General features: G+C 46.0%; 2 protein-coding genes across 2 annotated transcripts; both read left to right on the forward strand.

The window, feature by feature from the left end:
* Positions 1 to 4,930: 4,930 nt before the first annotated feature.
* Positions 4,931 to 8,271, forward strand: atp5mc1 (ATP synthase membrane subunit c locus 1). The gene is made up of 5 exons (XM_062481912.1): positions 4,931 to 5,076; positions 6,673 to 6,720; positions 7,113 to 7,193; positions 7,440 to 7,624; positions 7,924 to 8,271. The coding sequence occupies exons 2-5, from the start codon at positions 6,682 to 6,684 to the stop codon at positions 8,036 to 8,038; spliced, it is 420 nt and encodes a 139-aa protein (XP_062337896.1). The 5' UTR covers positions 4,931 to 5,076; positions 6,673 to 6,681; the 3' UTR covers positions 8,039 to 8,271.
* Positions 8,272 to 9,164: 893 nt separating this feature from the next.
* ube2z (ubiquitin-conjugating enzyme E2Z) lies at positions 9,165 to 16,848 on the forward strand. The gene is made up of 7 exons (XM_062481120.1): positions 9,165 to 9,996; positions 10,328 to 10,400; positions 10,731 to 10,918; positions 12,209 to 12,320; positions 13,057 to 13,169; positions 14,087 to 14,177; positions 14,891 to 16,848. The coding sequence occupies exons 1-7, from the start codon at positions 9,539 to 9,541 to the stop codon at positions 15,065 to 15,067; spliced, it is 1,212 nt and encodes a 403-aa protein (XP_062337104.1). The 5' UTR covers positions 9,165 to 9,538; the 3' UTR covers positions 15,068 to 16,848.
* Positions 16,849 to 17,341: the final 493 nt, after the last annotated feature.

The raw sequence follows: 17,341 nt of genomic DNA on the forward strand, positions 1-17,341 counted from the left end.
ATAATCGTCCATTACAGTGGAGGGTTTGGGTTGCTGTGTGTGTGTGTGTGTGTGTGTGTGTGTGTGTGTGTGTGTGTGTGTGTGTGTGTGTGTGTGTGTGTGTGTGTGTACATGGACAGAACTTCATGTCAAGTGATCACTGTCAAGAGAAAACATTTGGGTTTAATGTCAGCCTCTTCTGAGAGATCTCCTAGTTCCGAGAACTAATCAATTAGCCCCTCCTCCCTGCTTGTTGCTAAGAGAAATGCAGGAGAAACGAGGTTCGGTCTCTCTCCGCAGAGGATATTGATTTTACACTTGCCACAGTGAGGGCCTTGTTTTAATGGTGCGTGCTGGGTTGGGAGCGGGTGTTGTGGTCCTTAGGGAGCAAGGATTTGTTGCAATTCCAGAGTTGCCTTGAAAGGCCCCTTGACACAAACAACTCAAGTCCTTCCCCTCTCCCCCCTCCACCAGGCCAGGCCAGTACCCTGGTAAGCAAAGGTGCGGTGTTTTAATCAGCATTACGTGGCTTTTACTGACATGGATCAATGTACATTTTATTTAGGATGGCAGTAATATCGTTTTTTTTACTTACAAGATCCTGACTTGACCCATGACTTGGAATACGCAGGACTCACCCTTCACCCTTCTTCACAACAGACCCCTCACCGTCTCCCCCATCAGCACGGAGGCTCAACACTCGATAGACTTCAAACACTGAACACCCCTGGCCACTCGACAGCTATTCCAAAATGGAGGGGCTGGTGTTTTCACTGGTGTTTTGTCATGGAGATGAGGAGGGACTCTGTGTGATGCGGAGGTGCCATGGTTCGTGTGTGCCAGGGTGCAAGTCTGGATCGCTGTGGGGTTCACTGTACGCCGCACACGAGAACATGAAGTCTGTGGATGAGGATGTGAGATGTGATTTTGTGTTTGTTTTTTTTTAAAGGTGCTTATTCCCAAGTGTTTGATTTTTAAATATTATCTCTCCGTCTCCACCTTTCCTTTCCAAATCCTTTGTTTCAAATCCAAACCCATCTGTCTCGATCTCGATTTCATTCGCTCACTTCTTCAATTTCTCACAAACACACACACACACGCACAGACTGATGTCATGTGCCTGGTTTAACTGTCTTGCAGCTTGGCTGAGTGTTTAGGTATGGCAGGAAGCCGGCCCGTCCTCTCAGCCTCAGCAATGTGCTTCCATGTGTGTGGCGTCGAGGGTGGGCCCACGAAGGTTACAGCACAGGGTGGGTCTACTGGAAACTCGACACCCAGGCTTCATGTGCGGCCCGCAACTAGCCTTTTCTGACGATTGGAAATCTCTGCTGAAGCTGTTCACTGAGACATCTCCCAACTTCCTGACACACAGGAAACACACTCCTGTGTTTAACCTCTCAGAGAACTCACGGAGACCGGTGCACCACACACTGCACCACACACTGCACCACACACTGCACCACACACTGCACCACACACTGCACCACATTAACACACAAAAACTATGTGTTACAACCCTCTTGACAAAACCACTTCCCCCTTATAACTCCACCATCCTAAACCTCCCAGCCCTTCCTCCCAGCTCCACGCCTACCTCTCCGTACGAACACTTCCCCAGCCATCTGCACCATGCACACACACACACACAGTCTAGGCAAAGCTGGATATAGGCATGTGGTTATAGGCATTGGTGTGGACAACAGACCTTTGCCAGTAAAGCGCTGACTGGCCTTCTACGGAGACCTATAAGAGTTTTACCACGTCTATGCTGATGGTTCTGGAGGAGGGGATATGTGGTATGTGTGTTGGGGGGGGGGGGGGGGTCTGTGTGTGTGTGTGTGTGTGTGTGTGTGTCTGGCAGGCGTGGGCAATTGCTGATCTGATTTGATGCCATCCTACTGATTTTATGTAGACCAAATTCCAGGGCAACTTGATAGGGTTGCGAGTTTGTTGTGTGTTTATGGTGGTAAGTTGTCTGTGGTCATGACAATCACACTGTGGTTCAGAATGGCTGGCTTCAAAGTGTTCAAATGACTCTAGACCTGTTCCGATGTCTGGATCTAGGATTACTTACCTTTTCTAAATTCACATCTTTCCTATGTAAGGACTGACCTAGAACTGCTCTGAGACCTGCTTGTCATAATGTGAACTCTTACTTAGCTACTCTCAGCGAGCGTGTAGCCTGTTTGCAGCCACTGAGTGAAGAGTTCCACCTGGTGGCGTGGGGGTGAACTGACCGGATCAGAGGATTCACAAGGATGAAACTGATCTGGACTCGGACTGTTCAGAGGCCTTTGTGTTGTCGGCTTGTTCGTGGATCAAATGACGTAATACAGCTGGATGGTGTTGGAGGATATCTGACTGTGTGCAAAACTGTTAATGGTTTGTGGTTGCTCCTCCTCTTAACCTTTCTGAGGTTGATGACAAGAGTGCTATTCATCTTCTGATCGTGCCACTCAGTCACTACAGGAAGAGCATGTCTTGATCTGCCAGGCTCTCCTTTCTCCTAACCGTGGGGTTTAGACGTACAAATGAATTTGTATGGTCATCTGTGTGATGTAAGGCTGTATGGAGCAGGGATTGTGACACAGATATTCTTAACTAACATGAATTCTCAGAAGTAACGTGCCGTCTCTTGGCAACGTAAGGAGCCCATACACACAAATACAAAATGTTTACTATTGTCCTCTCTTGTGTGTCAGTAAACTGTAAAACAGCACATGGAGAAAGCTATACTGCTGCGATAGATTGAATTCCCGACAATTCTTCACGATCATTCTCACATCTATATCAAATAAACGTACAGCAACACACATGCACACACTTTACTTAGTACGGTGATGCGCGCTCTCTCTCTCCCTCTCTCTCTCTCCCTCTCTCTCTCTCTCTCTCTCTCTCTCTCTCTCTCTCTCTAGTGTTCAGCCTTTGTGCTGCTGCTTGTAAAGAAAGCATGATTTACTGCTCTTGTCGTCTGTAAAACGTATCAAATCTACCCCCTGCTGTGGAGTAGTGGCCTGGAGAACAGAGGAGAGGAGTTTGTCAAACTGGACCAAATCCTAACCTTCACCTCCCCTCTCCTAACCTGTCTCCTTCCTCCTCCCTATCCCTCCCCCCCTCCCTTCCCCACCCCCACCTCCACATGCTCATCCCCCCCACCTCCCCATGCTCCTCCCACATCTTTCTGCTTTTCATCATTTTACCATCACATTCCCTTTTCTGCGACCTCCGAACCTGATTTGATCCTTCCCTAACTATTTTCATCATCAACGCCAAAACCTGTCGAACTGTGGTATGGGTTAGGGTTAGTAATAATAATAATAATACAACTTTCTTTGTAAAGTGCCTTTATTGCGCTCAAAGCGTTACAGTACAGTGAAAATTACAATGAGTTCTGTACACAGTTATGTACAAAGGTACAGAACTATAGAAGTGCAGGATCAATCTTTCCTCTCCAAATACCTGCAGGCATTTGTTATAGACCTCTCAGTTATAACATATGGATGGATGATCTACTTTATAGCTTCTACTGGCATCTTACTGTCTCAATGAAGTTATAGCTGGAAAAAAACTCTAAGACATTGTTTTAGAAGTTACAAACCTTATACAGATGGTTTTACTATCAATCATTCATGCTAAATGTTCTGTGTGCATTTTCGACACAACAGTAGATATTTCTAAAAAGGAAGGAAAACCGTAAAGACCATCTGCTTCTCATGCCTGGGTAGAAACTTAAACAATGCACTTTGAACCAGCTTTGAACATCAAGGTTTTATAATTGCCTGTTCGGATTTAACAGGTTCTGTCGGATCGTCTCAACATTGAATCAGTTCTACACCCAGCAGAATGATGACAACTTCAAGACCACAAAACAAAATACAAGTGACCTGTGTCAGACTGGGACAAGCGTCCGTGGTTTGTTTTGACACGTTAACCCTTGCAACCCAGATGGAAGCGGATGTGAGGAAAGTGGTGCGATGGACAGTGAAAAGTAACATGGATGTTACTTGGATGCGGGTAGTGTAAGTGAACTGGGGTCCGAGGAGAGATTTTGACTGTGATTTATAACCTCCCTATAATCCAGTGAGGCCCATGTTGAGGCAGGCAGTTAAAATGATATAGACAGCTTGACACGGGGAAGAGGGAAGGCTTGACAGTTCAGGTCACAGGAGACACACGGACAGAGTTCACCAGGAAAGAAGGCAGGCAGAATGGGAACCTGACAGGAATAATAAAAAAAAGTTACTTTAAGGGTCCATGGTTGTTAATTTCTGATGTTCATAATTTTAGGACACCAACATGTACAGAATTTGCGACAAGGGTGACATGTTTCTCTCTCACACACACAAACACACACACACACACACACACACACACACACAGTAATATAATTTATACACACTCAAGCTGCTGAACTTTTCAGGACGCTGTCCCTATGCTCATCAATGAAGGATGATGTCTCTCAGAATGTCCTAGTATAAATCTGGGGATGTTGCCTGGAAGAGCTCATCGAAACAATAGTACTCTATTGTACTTATAAAATCAAATCATATTTATTTATATTTTGTATTGAGTGAACCAAAAGAAATATACAAGGAAACATCCGTTGTGATACAAGCTACCACAGGCACCATAGGTTTTCGATATTCCCCTAATGAATCTTCAGGATTGCAGTTGGATTGTTTCCATGATTGTAGTTCATTTTTTACTTCTGGGACACAAAACTACGTAGCGGAATAGGCGGGACTTTAGCACAGGACACTGGATGCACTTGCAGATGGGTCACAATGAGAAAATGTCGGTCAAAAGATCCAATGAGAAGAAGATATAGTATTATGTTCCTCCTTTTTCAAACCCTTGAACCAATTCCAAGTCTTGTAGTTCCATTACAAGGTAAGCCATTGGATGGTTTCAGCGTAGTGATCGATGGAATAGCCAAACATCGAACAGGGGTGTATCGTTTCATCCAATCCACGTTTAGGACGTAGAAAGTAAGCTTATAAATGACAAGGTGACAGACTTGTCATACGGTACATTCATTGACTGCTGCTGTTCGCAAGAGCCTGTTATCCCGGACCCAGACAGCACTGTACAAAATCGGTAAATTGACATCACACAATGCTACTTATGTAAATGGCATGTGTCTTCGTGCAGTTTTAACCATTGTAAAGCCTGAAATGCATCTATTGAGAACGTAGACATGCCGTCTAGTAAGGAGTAAGCGGCTAGCTAGCGGTTATGGCTAATGACTAGCTGGACTTAAGTTGGGTAGTCTGCTTGGGTATAGAGCCATTCAAGACTTCCACTCGCCGTGAAGGTTTTTAGACATGTTAAGTCTTTGGTCATAGACAAGACAAAACTATTTAATGGTTTGATCATGCATGAATTGTGCAGAGCTGGTTGTCATTCAGTTGCAAAGAGCTCGTGCATTTTGTAAGAATGTCATCCGATGACATTAATGCAAAATGTCTGACTCGTACCGCGGGCCTAGTAACTGATAACTACACCAGTGCATACGATTTCATGGCAGTCTTTGCGGATTCAAAATGACGTTTCGTTATATGCATTAGATTTCATTTGACACTAAATGCATATTTTTATTTAGTCCTGGGTCGTTTGGCTTGAGTCATTTTTGACCTTCACGTGTAGAGCCGGTGAACTAGCTAGCTAGCTAGTAGGCTAGCCAGCGACTAACCTTGCTAGCTAGCTTTGGATGTCTTCGATTATTAGCCAGGGCACCAAGTGTCCAACTACCTGTTGTAGCCGATGCTAAGGTAACATGCTTAAAGCACACAATGTCAGTTGTTCAATGTTATTGGGCTTTTAGAAACGCACGCGTCACATTCATGTTAAACATGCATTACTCGAATAGCCTTTATGGATCTTTTTAAACTTGGAGGCCAAGTTAGAATTAAGTGGTGAAGCACATTAGCTACCGTTGCTACTGTAGCAACCGCTCACGTCAATCAATAGCTTATAGCTGTTTCATTCAATTAATTTAGATTTAGTAGATCGTTTGCAACTTTCTATCTTTGGCCCCACTAGACAGAGTAACAATTGGATTAGTCTACGGTAGTTGTCTAGCTTGTATCAACGGACGTTGGACGATTCGGCCCCCTAATTAATTAGGATTGTAGAAAGAATTTTTCAAGAAGGATTCTGTTGGAATGTTTACCACTTGACTGTGGTACATATCATTTTGACTGGAATTATACATCGGATTAAGGAAACGCGGCGTACGTTGATAGTTGTTTTCGCTCCATTCGCTTATGAAACGCACTGAAGAATGGAACGGCCTGTACTTTCTGCTAAGTTTTCAGTGCTGGCCCGCTTCGACCCTCTAAACACGATTTTAGAAAGGCTCTCTTCTTAACTACAATGTATAAGAAACCATTATATCGTTATTTAAATTGCAATGGCTTTAAATGGTCCTTTTCAGAATACTTCATACAGAATGATTTTAAAACAAGCATGTGCATTTCCTGTGGTCACTCCCTAGACTTGCAAAGCAATGACATTGTCTGTACTCGGAACAGTAGACAGTTTTTAGACTGAATGAATGGTTCAAACATGTTTAGTGAGCAGTAATTGGTCTGGTTGGCAGCACTAAATCCTCTTGAAAATATTAAGATCTGTAAACATGTAATGTTTTATAAAATGTGTAAATCTCACTCCATCTCCCTCCTTTCCTTCCAGAATCTAGTCATGTACGCCTGCGCCAAGTTTGTCACCTCACCTGCTGTGGTATGTATTCCCCCCTGGCAGATGGACACCACTGTTGTCTCAGCTGGGCTGTTCACAAACAGCCTTTTCTCCACCACCAAAGCAACAGTGACCACTAAATGGCAGAATGTCAGAACATCACTGAACTTTAAACTGTAGGATTATAATCCAGTTTCATTGACACCACAAGGGAACACCCCACTGCTTGCTAATTGCCACCACCTCAAGTGAAGATGTTGCTAAATGGTGAATACTTCATTGCTTAGCAAGCATCGTGTGGTTGCTGATTTCTTCCCACGATGGCCTTTTTGATGCTTCTCTTACTAAGACGACTGGTCATCTGTATGCTACTATGGATGAAGCTGTTGGTATTGGCGTGGTCTTGCTCACGTGTCCTTGTGTGTTTGTGCTAGCTGCGTGGAGGTTCCAGAATCCTCGCCAGACCCGTCTCGGTCTCCATCTTCAACAGACCTGAAGCCAGAAGTGAGCAACAGGTGAGGATCGGACTGGGCGCCAACACTCCGCGTGTGTGTACACTTGGCAACCTATAGTTGGCCAACTACCACTGTAGATGTTCCTCCATCTATCGTTGTTTGTTTTTCTCGTCCCTGTTCTCGAGGGGCGCAGCTGCAAGCCATTAAACCACACTTTACCCCCCCTTACCTGTTCTCATGTCGGTCAGGTCAACTTTCAGTTCCTTCACCCTTGTTCCTGTGTCATTACCTGTCCCTGCCGTGCAGGCCTTGTTGCCAGCCTGTGACTCCTCTGTGCTGAGTGTGGCCCGGGGCTTCCAGACCAGCGCCGTCTCCAGGGACATCGACACCGCCGCCAAGTTCATCGGCGCCGGAGCAGCCACGGTGGGAGTGGCCGGATCAGGGGCTGGGATCGGAACCGTGTTTGGCAGTCTCATCATTGGCTATGCCAGGTAACCAGGGCAACTAATTGTGTGTGTTTTGCCCTTAACTTATCTAGACATTATTGGAATACATAAAGTGCCTAAACATATCATTTTAAAAGCATAACTGTGACGGATTTCCTTGGTTTAGCTTAGATTGTGTAAACTGGCTTTTTTAAATGCTGAATTTAGCATGTATGGGAAGATGTGTATTATTACCGTTTTTCCCACAAGCTTATTACCAACAAGACCAAAAGACCTTTCAAACGAAAATGTCAAAACGCCCAACAGTTCACTCTGCTGTTCTCTCTCTCCCTCTCTCTCTGTAGGAACCCATCTCTGAAGCAGCAGCTATTCTCCTACGCTATCCTGGGCTTTGCCTTGTCTGAAGCTATGGGGCTCTTCTGTCTGATGGTGGCGTTCCTTATCCTGTTCGCCATGTAACCAGACATGCTGTACACTAACCCCCCCATCCCCACCAATAGTCACCTCACTCCTCTGCCAGGGAAATCGGAACTCTGATGTGCTGACGTGCTGCACAGCCCATTCCAATCAAGAAACGACTATAAAATCTACCTTTTTATGTTTCTCTTTTGTTTTGTTTTTCCAGAAGTTTAACGTAAGATCTCACTTCGGTTTAGACGGTCTGTCTGAATAAATGGTTGGGATAACTTTAACTGTCTGTCTTTTGAATTCTGTGAGAACAAAGTTGGGTTTTACATTTTATTTGTTAGCAGACACTTTTTAGTGAAAGTGATGTACAAATGTAGTGCATATATTAAGAACTGCAGAAGATCAGGGATCAGGATTTTGTAGTCCTAACAGTATTTTGGTGGTCAGTCAAGGAAAGGTCTGTATTTACTCGTCACATATTTAATCATTTTGTTAGACATTCATATGGTTTTAATTTAATATTAGCGATATTGGCAGAATGTACAGACACAGGAATCCTTACTAACTGCCTGTGCTGAATGTATGTTGGTGTTATCAAAGCCTAGACCCACAGATTTAATCAACATCCTTGTCCTGTAGGCAGTATTCTATGAGCCTTTTGCTTAAGGGATAAGCCAGGTGTAAATCAGGCTGGGCACACTGCATGTAGTTATAATAAAAGTCATAAATGTGTTGAATTCTGGCAAAAGTGAGAAAAGAACATTTGTACTTTAGGGCTACATGGTTATATTGTGTGTCTGGAGTGGTATATTATGGTTTGCCATTACCAACACGGGATACTAAACTGACGCTTGCAATGTCAGTCAAATAAGGTGTTCTAGTAAGTCAAAATAAATGTATTAAAATTCTGGCAAAGGTATGGGAAAGAAAAAATCATGTTTTGGGGCCAAGTTTATATTGTGCGCCTAAAGTAGTATAATATAGGCAATGACTAAAACGGGGTATTTGACGCACGCAATATCAGTCCAAATGAGGTAGGTCTACAATGGTTAGAAGTAATAAATGAAACCATAAATGTCAATGTTAATGGAATGAATTACAACATGGATGCGCTGAAACATTAACTGTAATTCCGAAAATTGCCACATGATGCCAGTACGCCTCTACTGTCGAGAGGAAGTGGTAGGCTAAAACGACAACACAACCGTGCCACAAACAGGCTGTAACCGCAAACTGCGTTGATCTGTGACGACTGGTTCAAACTACGGATTATATCGGTTAGCTCGGTAGATCTCGAAGTGACAGATCATAGCTTTACACTGCATAGTTTAGTTAACAAGGTGATCTACTTTGGAGGTGCCAGGAGTAGAGATATACAATGCCGTGGGAGCGCGTTGTCTTCGTTTCGATTATTTTTGCTCCTCTTCCTCATTTGCTGTTTGCGTGAGTGGACGGATCTGGAACGTGAAACTGTATCGACAACTGTCAATCTGTCAGCTAGCAAGCAAGCTAGCTGTAACGTTAGCTAGCTAATACAGTTACTAATTGGCAATGGCGGACAGTGTTGGAGAAGATACGAACGGTGCAATCGGCTTAGGTGTCGTCGTTAGCCAAGGCAATGGAACGCCCCTGTTACCGAGTTTGGGCAATTCGCTCCCCGGGCACTCGACGAGCCCAGCTAACCCTGCCTCACCGCCACCTGCTGCGGCCGCGGAGACCGGCCTAGCCGTTATAGCACCCGGTTCCACTGACACAACGTCTTTGGCCGTGGGGAGCGGGTTTGGAAACATTGTTGGTGGTGTTCTCAGTACAGCAGTTGGTTTACCCTTAGCAGTACCTACCAACGTAGCTACCACCGCCGCACTTCCTAGCGGCATCGGGTTGGGTGTCGCGGGGGTGGCCGGAGCGGGCCTCTTGTCTCAGATCCACGCTACATCCTGGGATCCAACTTTGAGCACCGACTGGGACAATGAGAAAGCGTCCCAGCAGTGTATTCTCCGAATCAAAAGGTAAACAATATCTTTTGCGTGTTTTTCGAACAGGACACTACAACTTGCTCGCTAGAAAGTTGTTTGTATTAGTAAACATTTGTATTTCCTGTTCACTCAAAAGTGAGTAGAACATCCGATTTCCTAATTTTAAAGTTTCAAACAGCCAGAACTTGTATTAAAATGTCAATGCGTTGAAGCCTAATTGAATGAAGAATTTGTTTTTTGACCGTAGCAGGCTATTAGGCTATGGTTTGACGTGGCTTGTTAAGAAAGGTATTTTCATTTAGGCCTATTCAAACGACCTTTGTTTTCCCTACTGCTATACTTTACTTTCTTTCCACGTCTCTAGGGATATCATGTCCATCTACAAGGAGCCGCCTCCAGGGATGTTTGTGGTGCCTGATCCTCACGACATGACCAAGGTAAAACTCGACTAGGAACCTCACTCCAAATACCAGCCGGCAGCTCGGTTGACACAGACACAAAGATTCAGAAAACATCTGTCCAGTTCAACAGTGTGCGTGCATATTTCTTACAGTAGAATTTCGCCATTTAAACTTCTTGTGCTTGTATAGCAATAAGGCAAAGGTCTATTTGGAAACCTTAATTAAGCTACACTGTCACTTTACAAATCCAGATTGTGTATTGTATGTGGCGGTTTTATTTAGTACTCCATCTAAAAACTCTTGCTACAAGATTACATTTTTGCAAAGTGCAAAAGGACTTAGTGTATCCTTGCTCCCTTCCACCAGATCCATGCTCTCATCACAGGCCCGTTTGACACCCCTTACGAGGGAGGATTCTTCCTGTTCCTGTTCCGCTGCCCTCCTGACTACCCCATCCACCCTCCCCGCGTCAAGCTCATCACCACAGGCCACAACACCGTGCGCTTCAACCCCAACTTCTACCGCAACGGCAAGGTCTGCCTCAGCATCCTGGGGTAAGAGTAGAGTCTGCCTCGGCATCCTGGGGTAAGAGTAGAGTCTGCCTCGGCATCCTGGGGTAAGAGTAGAGTCTGCCTCGGCATTCTGGGGTAAGAGTAGAGTCTGCCTCGGCATCCTGGGGTCAGAGTAGAGTCTGCCTCGGCATCCTGGGGTAAGACTGGAGTCTGCCTCGGCATCCTGGGGTAAGAGTAGAGTCTGCCTCGGCATTCTGGGGTCAGAGTAGAGTCTGCCTCGGCATCCTGGGGTCAGACTGGAGTCTGCCTCGGCATCCTGGGGTCAGACTGGAGTCTGCCTCGGTATCCTGGGGTCAGAGTAGAGTCTGCCTCGGCATTCTGGGGTAAGAGTAGAGTCTGCCTCGGCATCCTGGGGTAAGAGTAGAGTCTGCCTCGGCATCCTGGGGTAAGAGTAGAGTCTGCCTCGGCATTCTGGGGTAAGAGTAGAGTCTGCCTCGGCATCCTGGGGTCAGAGTAGAGTCTGCCTCGGCATCCTGGGGTAAGACTGGAGTCTGCCTCGGCATCCTGGGGTAAGAGTAGAGTCTGCCTCGGCATTCTGGGGTCAGAGTAGAGTCTGCCTCGGCATCCTGGGGTCAGACTGGAGTCTGCCTCGGCATCCTGGGGTCAGACTGGAGTCTGCCTCGGTATCCTGGGGTCAGAGTAGAGTCTGCCTCGGCATTCTGGGGTAAGAGTAGAGTCTGCCTCGGCATCCTGGGGTAAGAGTAGAGTCTGCCTCGGCATCCTGGGGTAAGAGTAGAGTCTGCCTCGGCATTCTGGGGTAAGAGTAGAGTCTGCCTCGGCATCCTGGGGTCAGAGTAGAGTCTGCCTCGGCATTCTGGGGTAAGAGTAGAGTCTGCCTCGGCATCCTGGGGTAAGAGTAGAGTCTGCCTCGGCATCCTGGGGTAAGAGTAGAGTCTGCCTCGGCATTCTGGGGTAAGAGTAGAGTCTGCCTCGGCATCCTGGGGTCAGAGTAGAGTCTGCCTCGGCATCCTGGGGTCAGAGTAGAGTCTGCCTCGGCATTCTGGGGTAAGAGTAGAGTCTGCCTCGGCATCCTGGGGTCAGAGTAGAGTCTGCCTCGGCATCCTGGGGTCAGAGTAGAGTCTGCCTCGGCATTCTGGGGTAAGAGTAGAGTCTGCCTCGGCATCCTGGGGTCAGAGTAGAGTCTGCCTCGGCATCCTGGGGTCAGAGTAGAGTCTGCCTCAGCATCCTGGGGTCACTAGTGTATGTGTGTGTGTGTGTGTGGTTCTGGTATGTGTGTGTGTGTGTGGTTCTGGTGTGTGTGTGGTTCTGCAGGACCTGGACCGGCCCAGCCTGGAGTCCAGCCCAGAGCATCTCCTCCGTCCTCATCTCCATCCAGTCCCTCATGACGGAGAACCCGTACCACAACGAGCCAGGCTTTGAACAGGTATGTCTGGAACAACAAGCCTGGCTTTGAACCGGTATGTCTGGAACAACAAGCCAGGCTTTGAACCGGTATGTCTGGAACAACAAGCCAGGCTTTGAACAGGTATGTCTGGAACAACAAGCCAGGCTTTGAACCGGTATGTCTGGAACAACAAGCCTGGCTTTGAACCAGTATGGCTGGAACAACAAGCCAGGCTTTGTATAGGTATAAAACAACGAGCCAGGCTTTGAACAGGTATGGCTGGAACATCAATCCGCTGGACTCGGCACGCAGGTGTAACAGCTGGAGTCGCGCTGTTAGCTTCCTCCCGATCTTTCCCCTCGCTGGTCCTCAAACCGCAAGCACAACTACTCACTAGCCAGGCCAACGAAAAGCTAGCCTCTCTCAGGTGGACTCTTCGCGCGGGTGGACTGGCTTTACACTTGAGGAGTGAAGTTTTAACTGATTCACATGGGCTACACAGGCTCATTCTGTACTTTTGGGGGGACAGTTTGTTAGGTTAAATAATGCTTTGATTTTGGTGCAACACTGTCACTGCCTTGACCATCCAGTTTAGCAAGCGTGTGCTCTCTCCATGGAGGAAGGCCAACTGTGATGATGTCAGAGCCGTCGTGTGTGACGTCTGTTTACTTTAGCTCCACCCCTCTGGGCATGCATGTTGTTGTTAGGTCTGTGGTGGGTGTGGGGGAGGGGGTGAGGGTGAATATCTCTTCATCCCTGCTCTGTGTGCCACCAGGAGAGACACCCGGGAGACAGTAAGAACTACAACGAGTGTATCCGCCATGAGACCATGCGCGTGGCCGTGTGTGACATGCTGGACGGGAAGGTCACCTGTCCTGATGCTCTGTGGTAGGTGGTCACCAGTTTGTGATATTATTATTATTATTAATAACTAATTTCATTATTTTAAACATTTCAGCTTTACTTGAGACAGATCAGTGACAAAAGACAGGGAAGTGAGTGAGTGAGAAAGACAGACACAGAGAGAGACAGAGACAGAGAGACAGAGAGAGATAGGGCAGGTTACCTCCCCGTGACGGCAGGTTACCTCCCCGTGACGGCAGGTGACCTCCCTGTGACGGCAGGTTTGACATAAGTGAAGCCCACCACACGAGTCAGTTTGACATAAGTGAAGCCCACCACACGAGTCAGTTTAAAATAAGTGAAGCCCACCACACGAATCAGTTTAAAATAAGTGAAGCCCACCACACGAGTCAGTTTAAAATAAGTGAAGCCCACCACACGAATCAGTTTAAAATAAGTGAAGCCTACCACACAAGTCAGTTTACGCCAAGTTGAACAAGATTTAGTGATTGAAGTTCTTAAATATGGTGAAAATATAAAAACTTATAACACTGTGTGGATGGTGAAAACTGTTGTAATTTTACTGAAGTTAACAGACATTTTGGAATGTAACAGATATTCTCTTTGGCTTCACGGTCTCTTGCCACCTGCTTAGTGTGGAGTGCTGTATTTACCTGAATTGAGTGTGATGTCTTTTTCTGAGTGTGTGTTGTGTGTTTCAGGAGTGTGAAGTCATGTTCTCCTTAGTGTGTGATGTTATGAGTGTTTGTTGTGTGATGTTATGAGTGTGTGTTTCAGGAGTGTGATGTCATGTTATGAGTGTGTGTTGTGTGTTTCAGGAGTGTGAAGTCATGTTCTCTTAGTGTGTGTTGTGTGATGTTATGAGTGTTTGTTGTGTGATGTTATGAGTGTGTGTTTCAGGAGTGTGATGTCATGTTATGAGTGTGTGTTGTGTGTTTCAGGAGTGTGATGGAGAAGTCTTTTCTGGAGTACTACGACTTCTACGAGGGCGTCTGCAAAGAGAGGCTTCACCTGCAGGCACAGAACATGCAGGTGTGTGTGTTGAGTTTTACCAGCTATAGGTATCTGTAGGTCAACACTACTAGGTGATGTATGTTACACTGACACTGTATTTGAATAGGCAAGTGTAGCACAGTTGAAATGGCGATATTTATTTTTTTAATTGACCTTGGAATATATGTTTCCCCCCCCCATCATGCTATTTGACGTTTTCTTCTAAGACACGGGTGGAATTTTAATATAGAACCTCACAAATGTAATCCTATTGGTGTGCGGCGCCTGATCTTTGCAGAGATCCGCTTAAGCTCACAAGCTCCTTCGGCAGACAGTCGTTAGCGCCTCAGTTCACTCCTTAGCACAAAGATTAGGCCTGTTCGGCGTCCCACCTGTGCCGTGTGATGCCGAGCTTTACCACAGCGTGGCTGGCTCAGCGGCTGGCGAAAATAAGACGCATCGACAGAGTTGAAAGGACGCGAGGTCAACTACTACCTCGGTGGTCTTCAACCCTGCATGTTCTCTAGATCGGTGGCTCTCAACCACACGGCTGATTCAAATGAACGGCTCGTTATCTAGCTATGCGGAAGCCTGGTAACGGCCCATTCGTTTTGAATCAGGTGTGTTGGAGCAGGGAAACATGTAGAACCTGCAGGGCAGGGGGGCCCTGAGCGGCAGGGGGTCCCCGAGGACCATGGATGAGCACCCCTGTACGACCTGCAGACGTCTCACGCTTCACTCCCTCGTTACAGGACCCGTTCGGGGAAAAGAGGGGCCGGTTTGATTACCAGGGCCTGCTGGCCAGGCTGAGCGCCACCCAGAGGCGGGTGAGGGAGAAGTGCCCTCCGGAGGACAACGATCCCGACTCGGACTCGGACTCCAGCTCCTCCGGCACGGACCCAGACAGCCAGGGTAGTTCCCAGCCTTAACCACCGGGGGGCGCCATGACACGGCAACACGAGCGCTCTCGCTGGTCTCCTCCTTTTTTCTGTTGGCTGGACGCTTTGGCTACAAGCGATATGATTTGGGGAGGATGTGTGGGAACGGGAGGCGGTTCGTGCTGGCGAGGGGCCTGCGATCGGTTCGAACGAGAGCCCGTGTCTGTTCTGAGTGGACGTTTGACTTGACCTCTCCTCCAATGACGGCCTTTTGTTTTCTGGGTTTGTTGACGTTGTTCAGGCAAGCCACTGTGGTAGTGGAGGGGCTGAGTGCACTTGGGGAGGACGTTTCTGTTGTCATAAAGCAGTTTGTTGCTGTGTCTGCCTTCTGTTGTGTTTTTGTTTTGTTTTTCTCTCTACCTTTTTTGATGACGTTAATTAGGTCCAAATGTGGCCCTTAGCTCCTGCTTACATTTAACAGTTCCATATAATAACACCCACATACTGACATAGATAATACTTACCTTACTGGGTTCTTCTTATGCAATTTGACCAGGTTTACCCCCTTTATTAAGTTGAGGTAACTTTTTATTTGTTTTGTTTGTTAAAGGACTGTGACATCATATTCTCAACAATTCTCCCACTACTTGAACAAAACACAAAATGACTAACACTACATACCTATTCTACAAATAGACACAATTTATCATCTATAGGTTTCTAAATTGCATTGAGTTGGCATCTATGTGGTTGCATAGTTGGACCATCCTTATTAGCTTCTTCTATTGACCTCTTCTATAGTTCTTTTGTCCATAGTTCGGTTTAATAAGCAGTCATATCCCTCAGATAGGCTCAGATTACTTCTAGATATTATGGATTGACTCATAATTAATTCTAGACTATGAGTATAACATTATTTTCTTTTGTTTAATCACCTCCATTGATGCCAGTACAAAACAGTATGTACATATATAATACATGTATGACGCACCAAGAAAGAGGTTTTAATTTTGACGTAGAAGTTACTGTAATGCCTTTTGAAGGACATTTATTGACATTGTCTTCAAATTGTTAGGTGTGACCTGACCACTAAGCATGGAAATCGGGAAGTCTCTCTACAGTATGTGCATGTGAAGGGTGTTCTCTAAACCACCGTTTGATGTTTGTGGCGAGCAGGGGGCTGAGGGGTGAAGGGTCAAACATCGAGGGTGTTCTGGGTCCCTGCGCCACACTGCGATGCTGCAGGACAGATCCAACTGGGGTTTGGCAAATGTAGACCTCATCCCAAATTCATAAAGTAGAGAAATGTGCAGCATAGTAAACTGTCATTTAACATTCACTTCCGAAAACAACAGTGTACATCCATCCTGACTGTCTCCAGCTCTGTGAATCGACTTCTAGAATTATAGACATCAAGGATACCCAGCTCTGAACTCTTATTGGCAATGAGAGACTGTTATTGGTAACAGATGTACACAACACAAGGAAGTGGGCAACTTACTTTTGTTGTAGTTAATTAAATCTAATAAAAAGGTGTTTGATTTGTTCATGGCTTTTGTTAATTGTGCTGCCATTGAGGGCTTAAAGTTTTTTTTTGTACTTGGATAACAGTTGCCTGTACGACTGTTTAGAAATAATTGAGGGATAAATATGTTTATTTATAAAAAAGAATTCCTGTTTTTGAAAGATCCCCCAAGCTCTTGTTAAGTCTGAAAACATAAATTATACTTACCAAAAAAAACTTCCCCTGTGGTCTGGATGTGTAGATTCAAAGACCAGTTCTTGTTAATATTGTATTACTATTGATCAGTAATACTGTAAAAGTCTAGTTTGGCCTGGATTGTTTCTGCCTTGTTGTTTCACATCTATCACATTTTTTTCTACAGCAACAACAAAAAACGACTGCGGTTGTTTCTGAGCCAGTCTTAGGTCACCTGATTGTAAGTCTACTTTGCAAGATACCACAACTTTTCACCATCTAGACAGATCTGGGATGTTGTCTAACACCCTTCTCAGGATAACAGTCAAACCACATGCCTTGTGTTTTATTTGCACTATTGTGTAATCGCAAACAACAGGGCAGCCTATAAAGGGCCGGAATAGCCTCATGGGCCGTTCGTTTTTTTTGTCTCTCGTTCTCCCTCACCCCCCCCCCCCCCTCTCTCTCTCTCTCTCTCTCGCTCTCTCTGTCTCTCCCTCGCTATCGCCCTCTCTCACTCTCCCTCTGTCTGTCTCTCCCTCCCTCTCTCTCTGTGTCTCCCTCTATCTCTCTTTCTCTCCTCTGTGTCCACCCAAGGGACAGGGGACCATTTACATTTGAACTTT

Source organism: Osmerus eperlanus, chromosome 2 (genome assembly GCF_963692335.1).
Source record: "Osmerus eperlanus chromosome 2, fOsmEpe2.1, whole genome shotgun sequence".
Lineage (NCBI taxonomy): Eukaryota > Metazoa > Chordata > Actinopteri > Osmeriformes > Osmeridae > Osmerus > Osmerus eperlanus.

What these genes read in the sequence shown, in the direction of transcription:
- atp5mc1 (XM_062481912.1), top strand. Translation starts at nt 6,682, where the DNA reads ATGTACGCCTGCGCCAAGTTTGTCACCTCACCTGCTGTG. An exon ending in AAGCCAGAAGTGAGCAACAG is followed by an intron (nt 7,194 to 7,439) that starts GTGAGGATCGGA and finishes CCTGCCGTGCAG; the next exon opens with GCCTTGTTGCCAGCCTGTGA. An exon ending in CTCATCATTGGCTATGCCAG is followed by an intron (nt 7,625 to 7,923) that starts GTAACCAGGGCA and finishes CTCTCTCTGTAG; the next exon opens with GAACCCATCTCTGAAGCAGC.
- ube2z (XM_062481120.1), top strand. Translation starts at nt 9,539, where the DNA reads ATGGCGGACAGTGTTGGAGAAGATACGAACGGTGCAATCGGCTTAGGT. An exon ending in TGTATTCTCCGAATCAAAAG is followed by an intron (nt 9,997 to 10,327) that starts GTAAACAATATC and finishes CCACGTCTCTAG; the next exon opens with GGATATCATGTCCATCTACA. An exon ending in ACGAGCCAGGCTTTGAACAG is followed by an intron (nt 12,321 to 13,056) that starts GTATGTCTGGAA and finishes GTGTGCCACCAG; the next exon opens with GAGAGACACCCGGGAGACAG.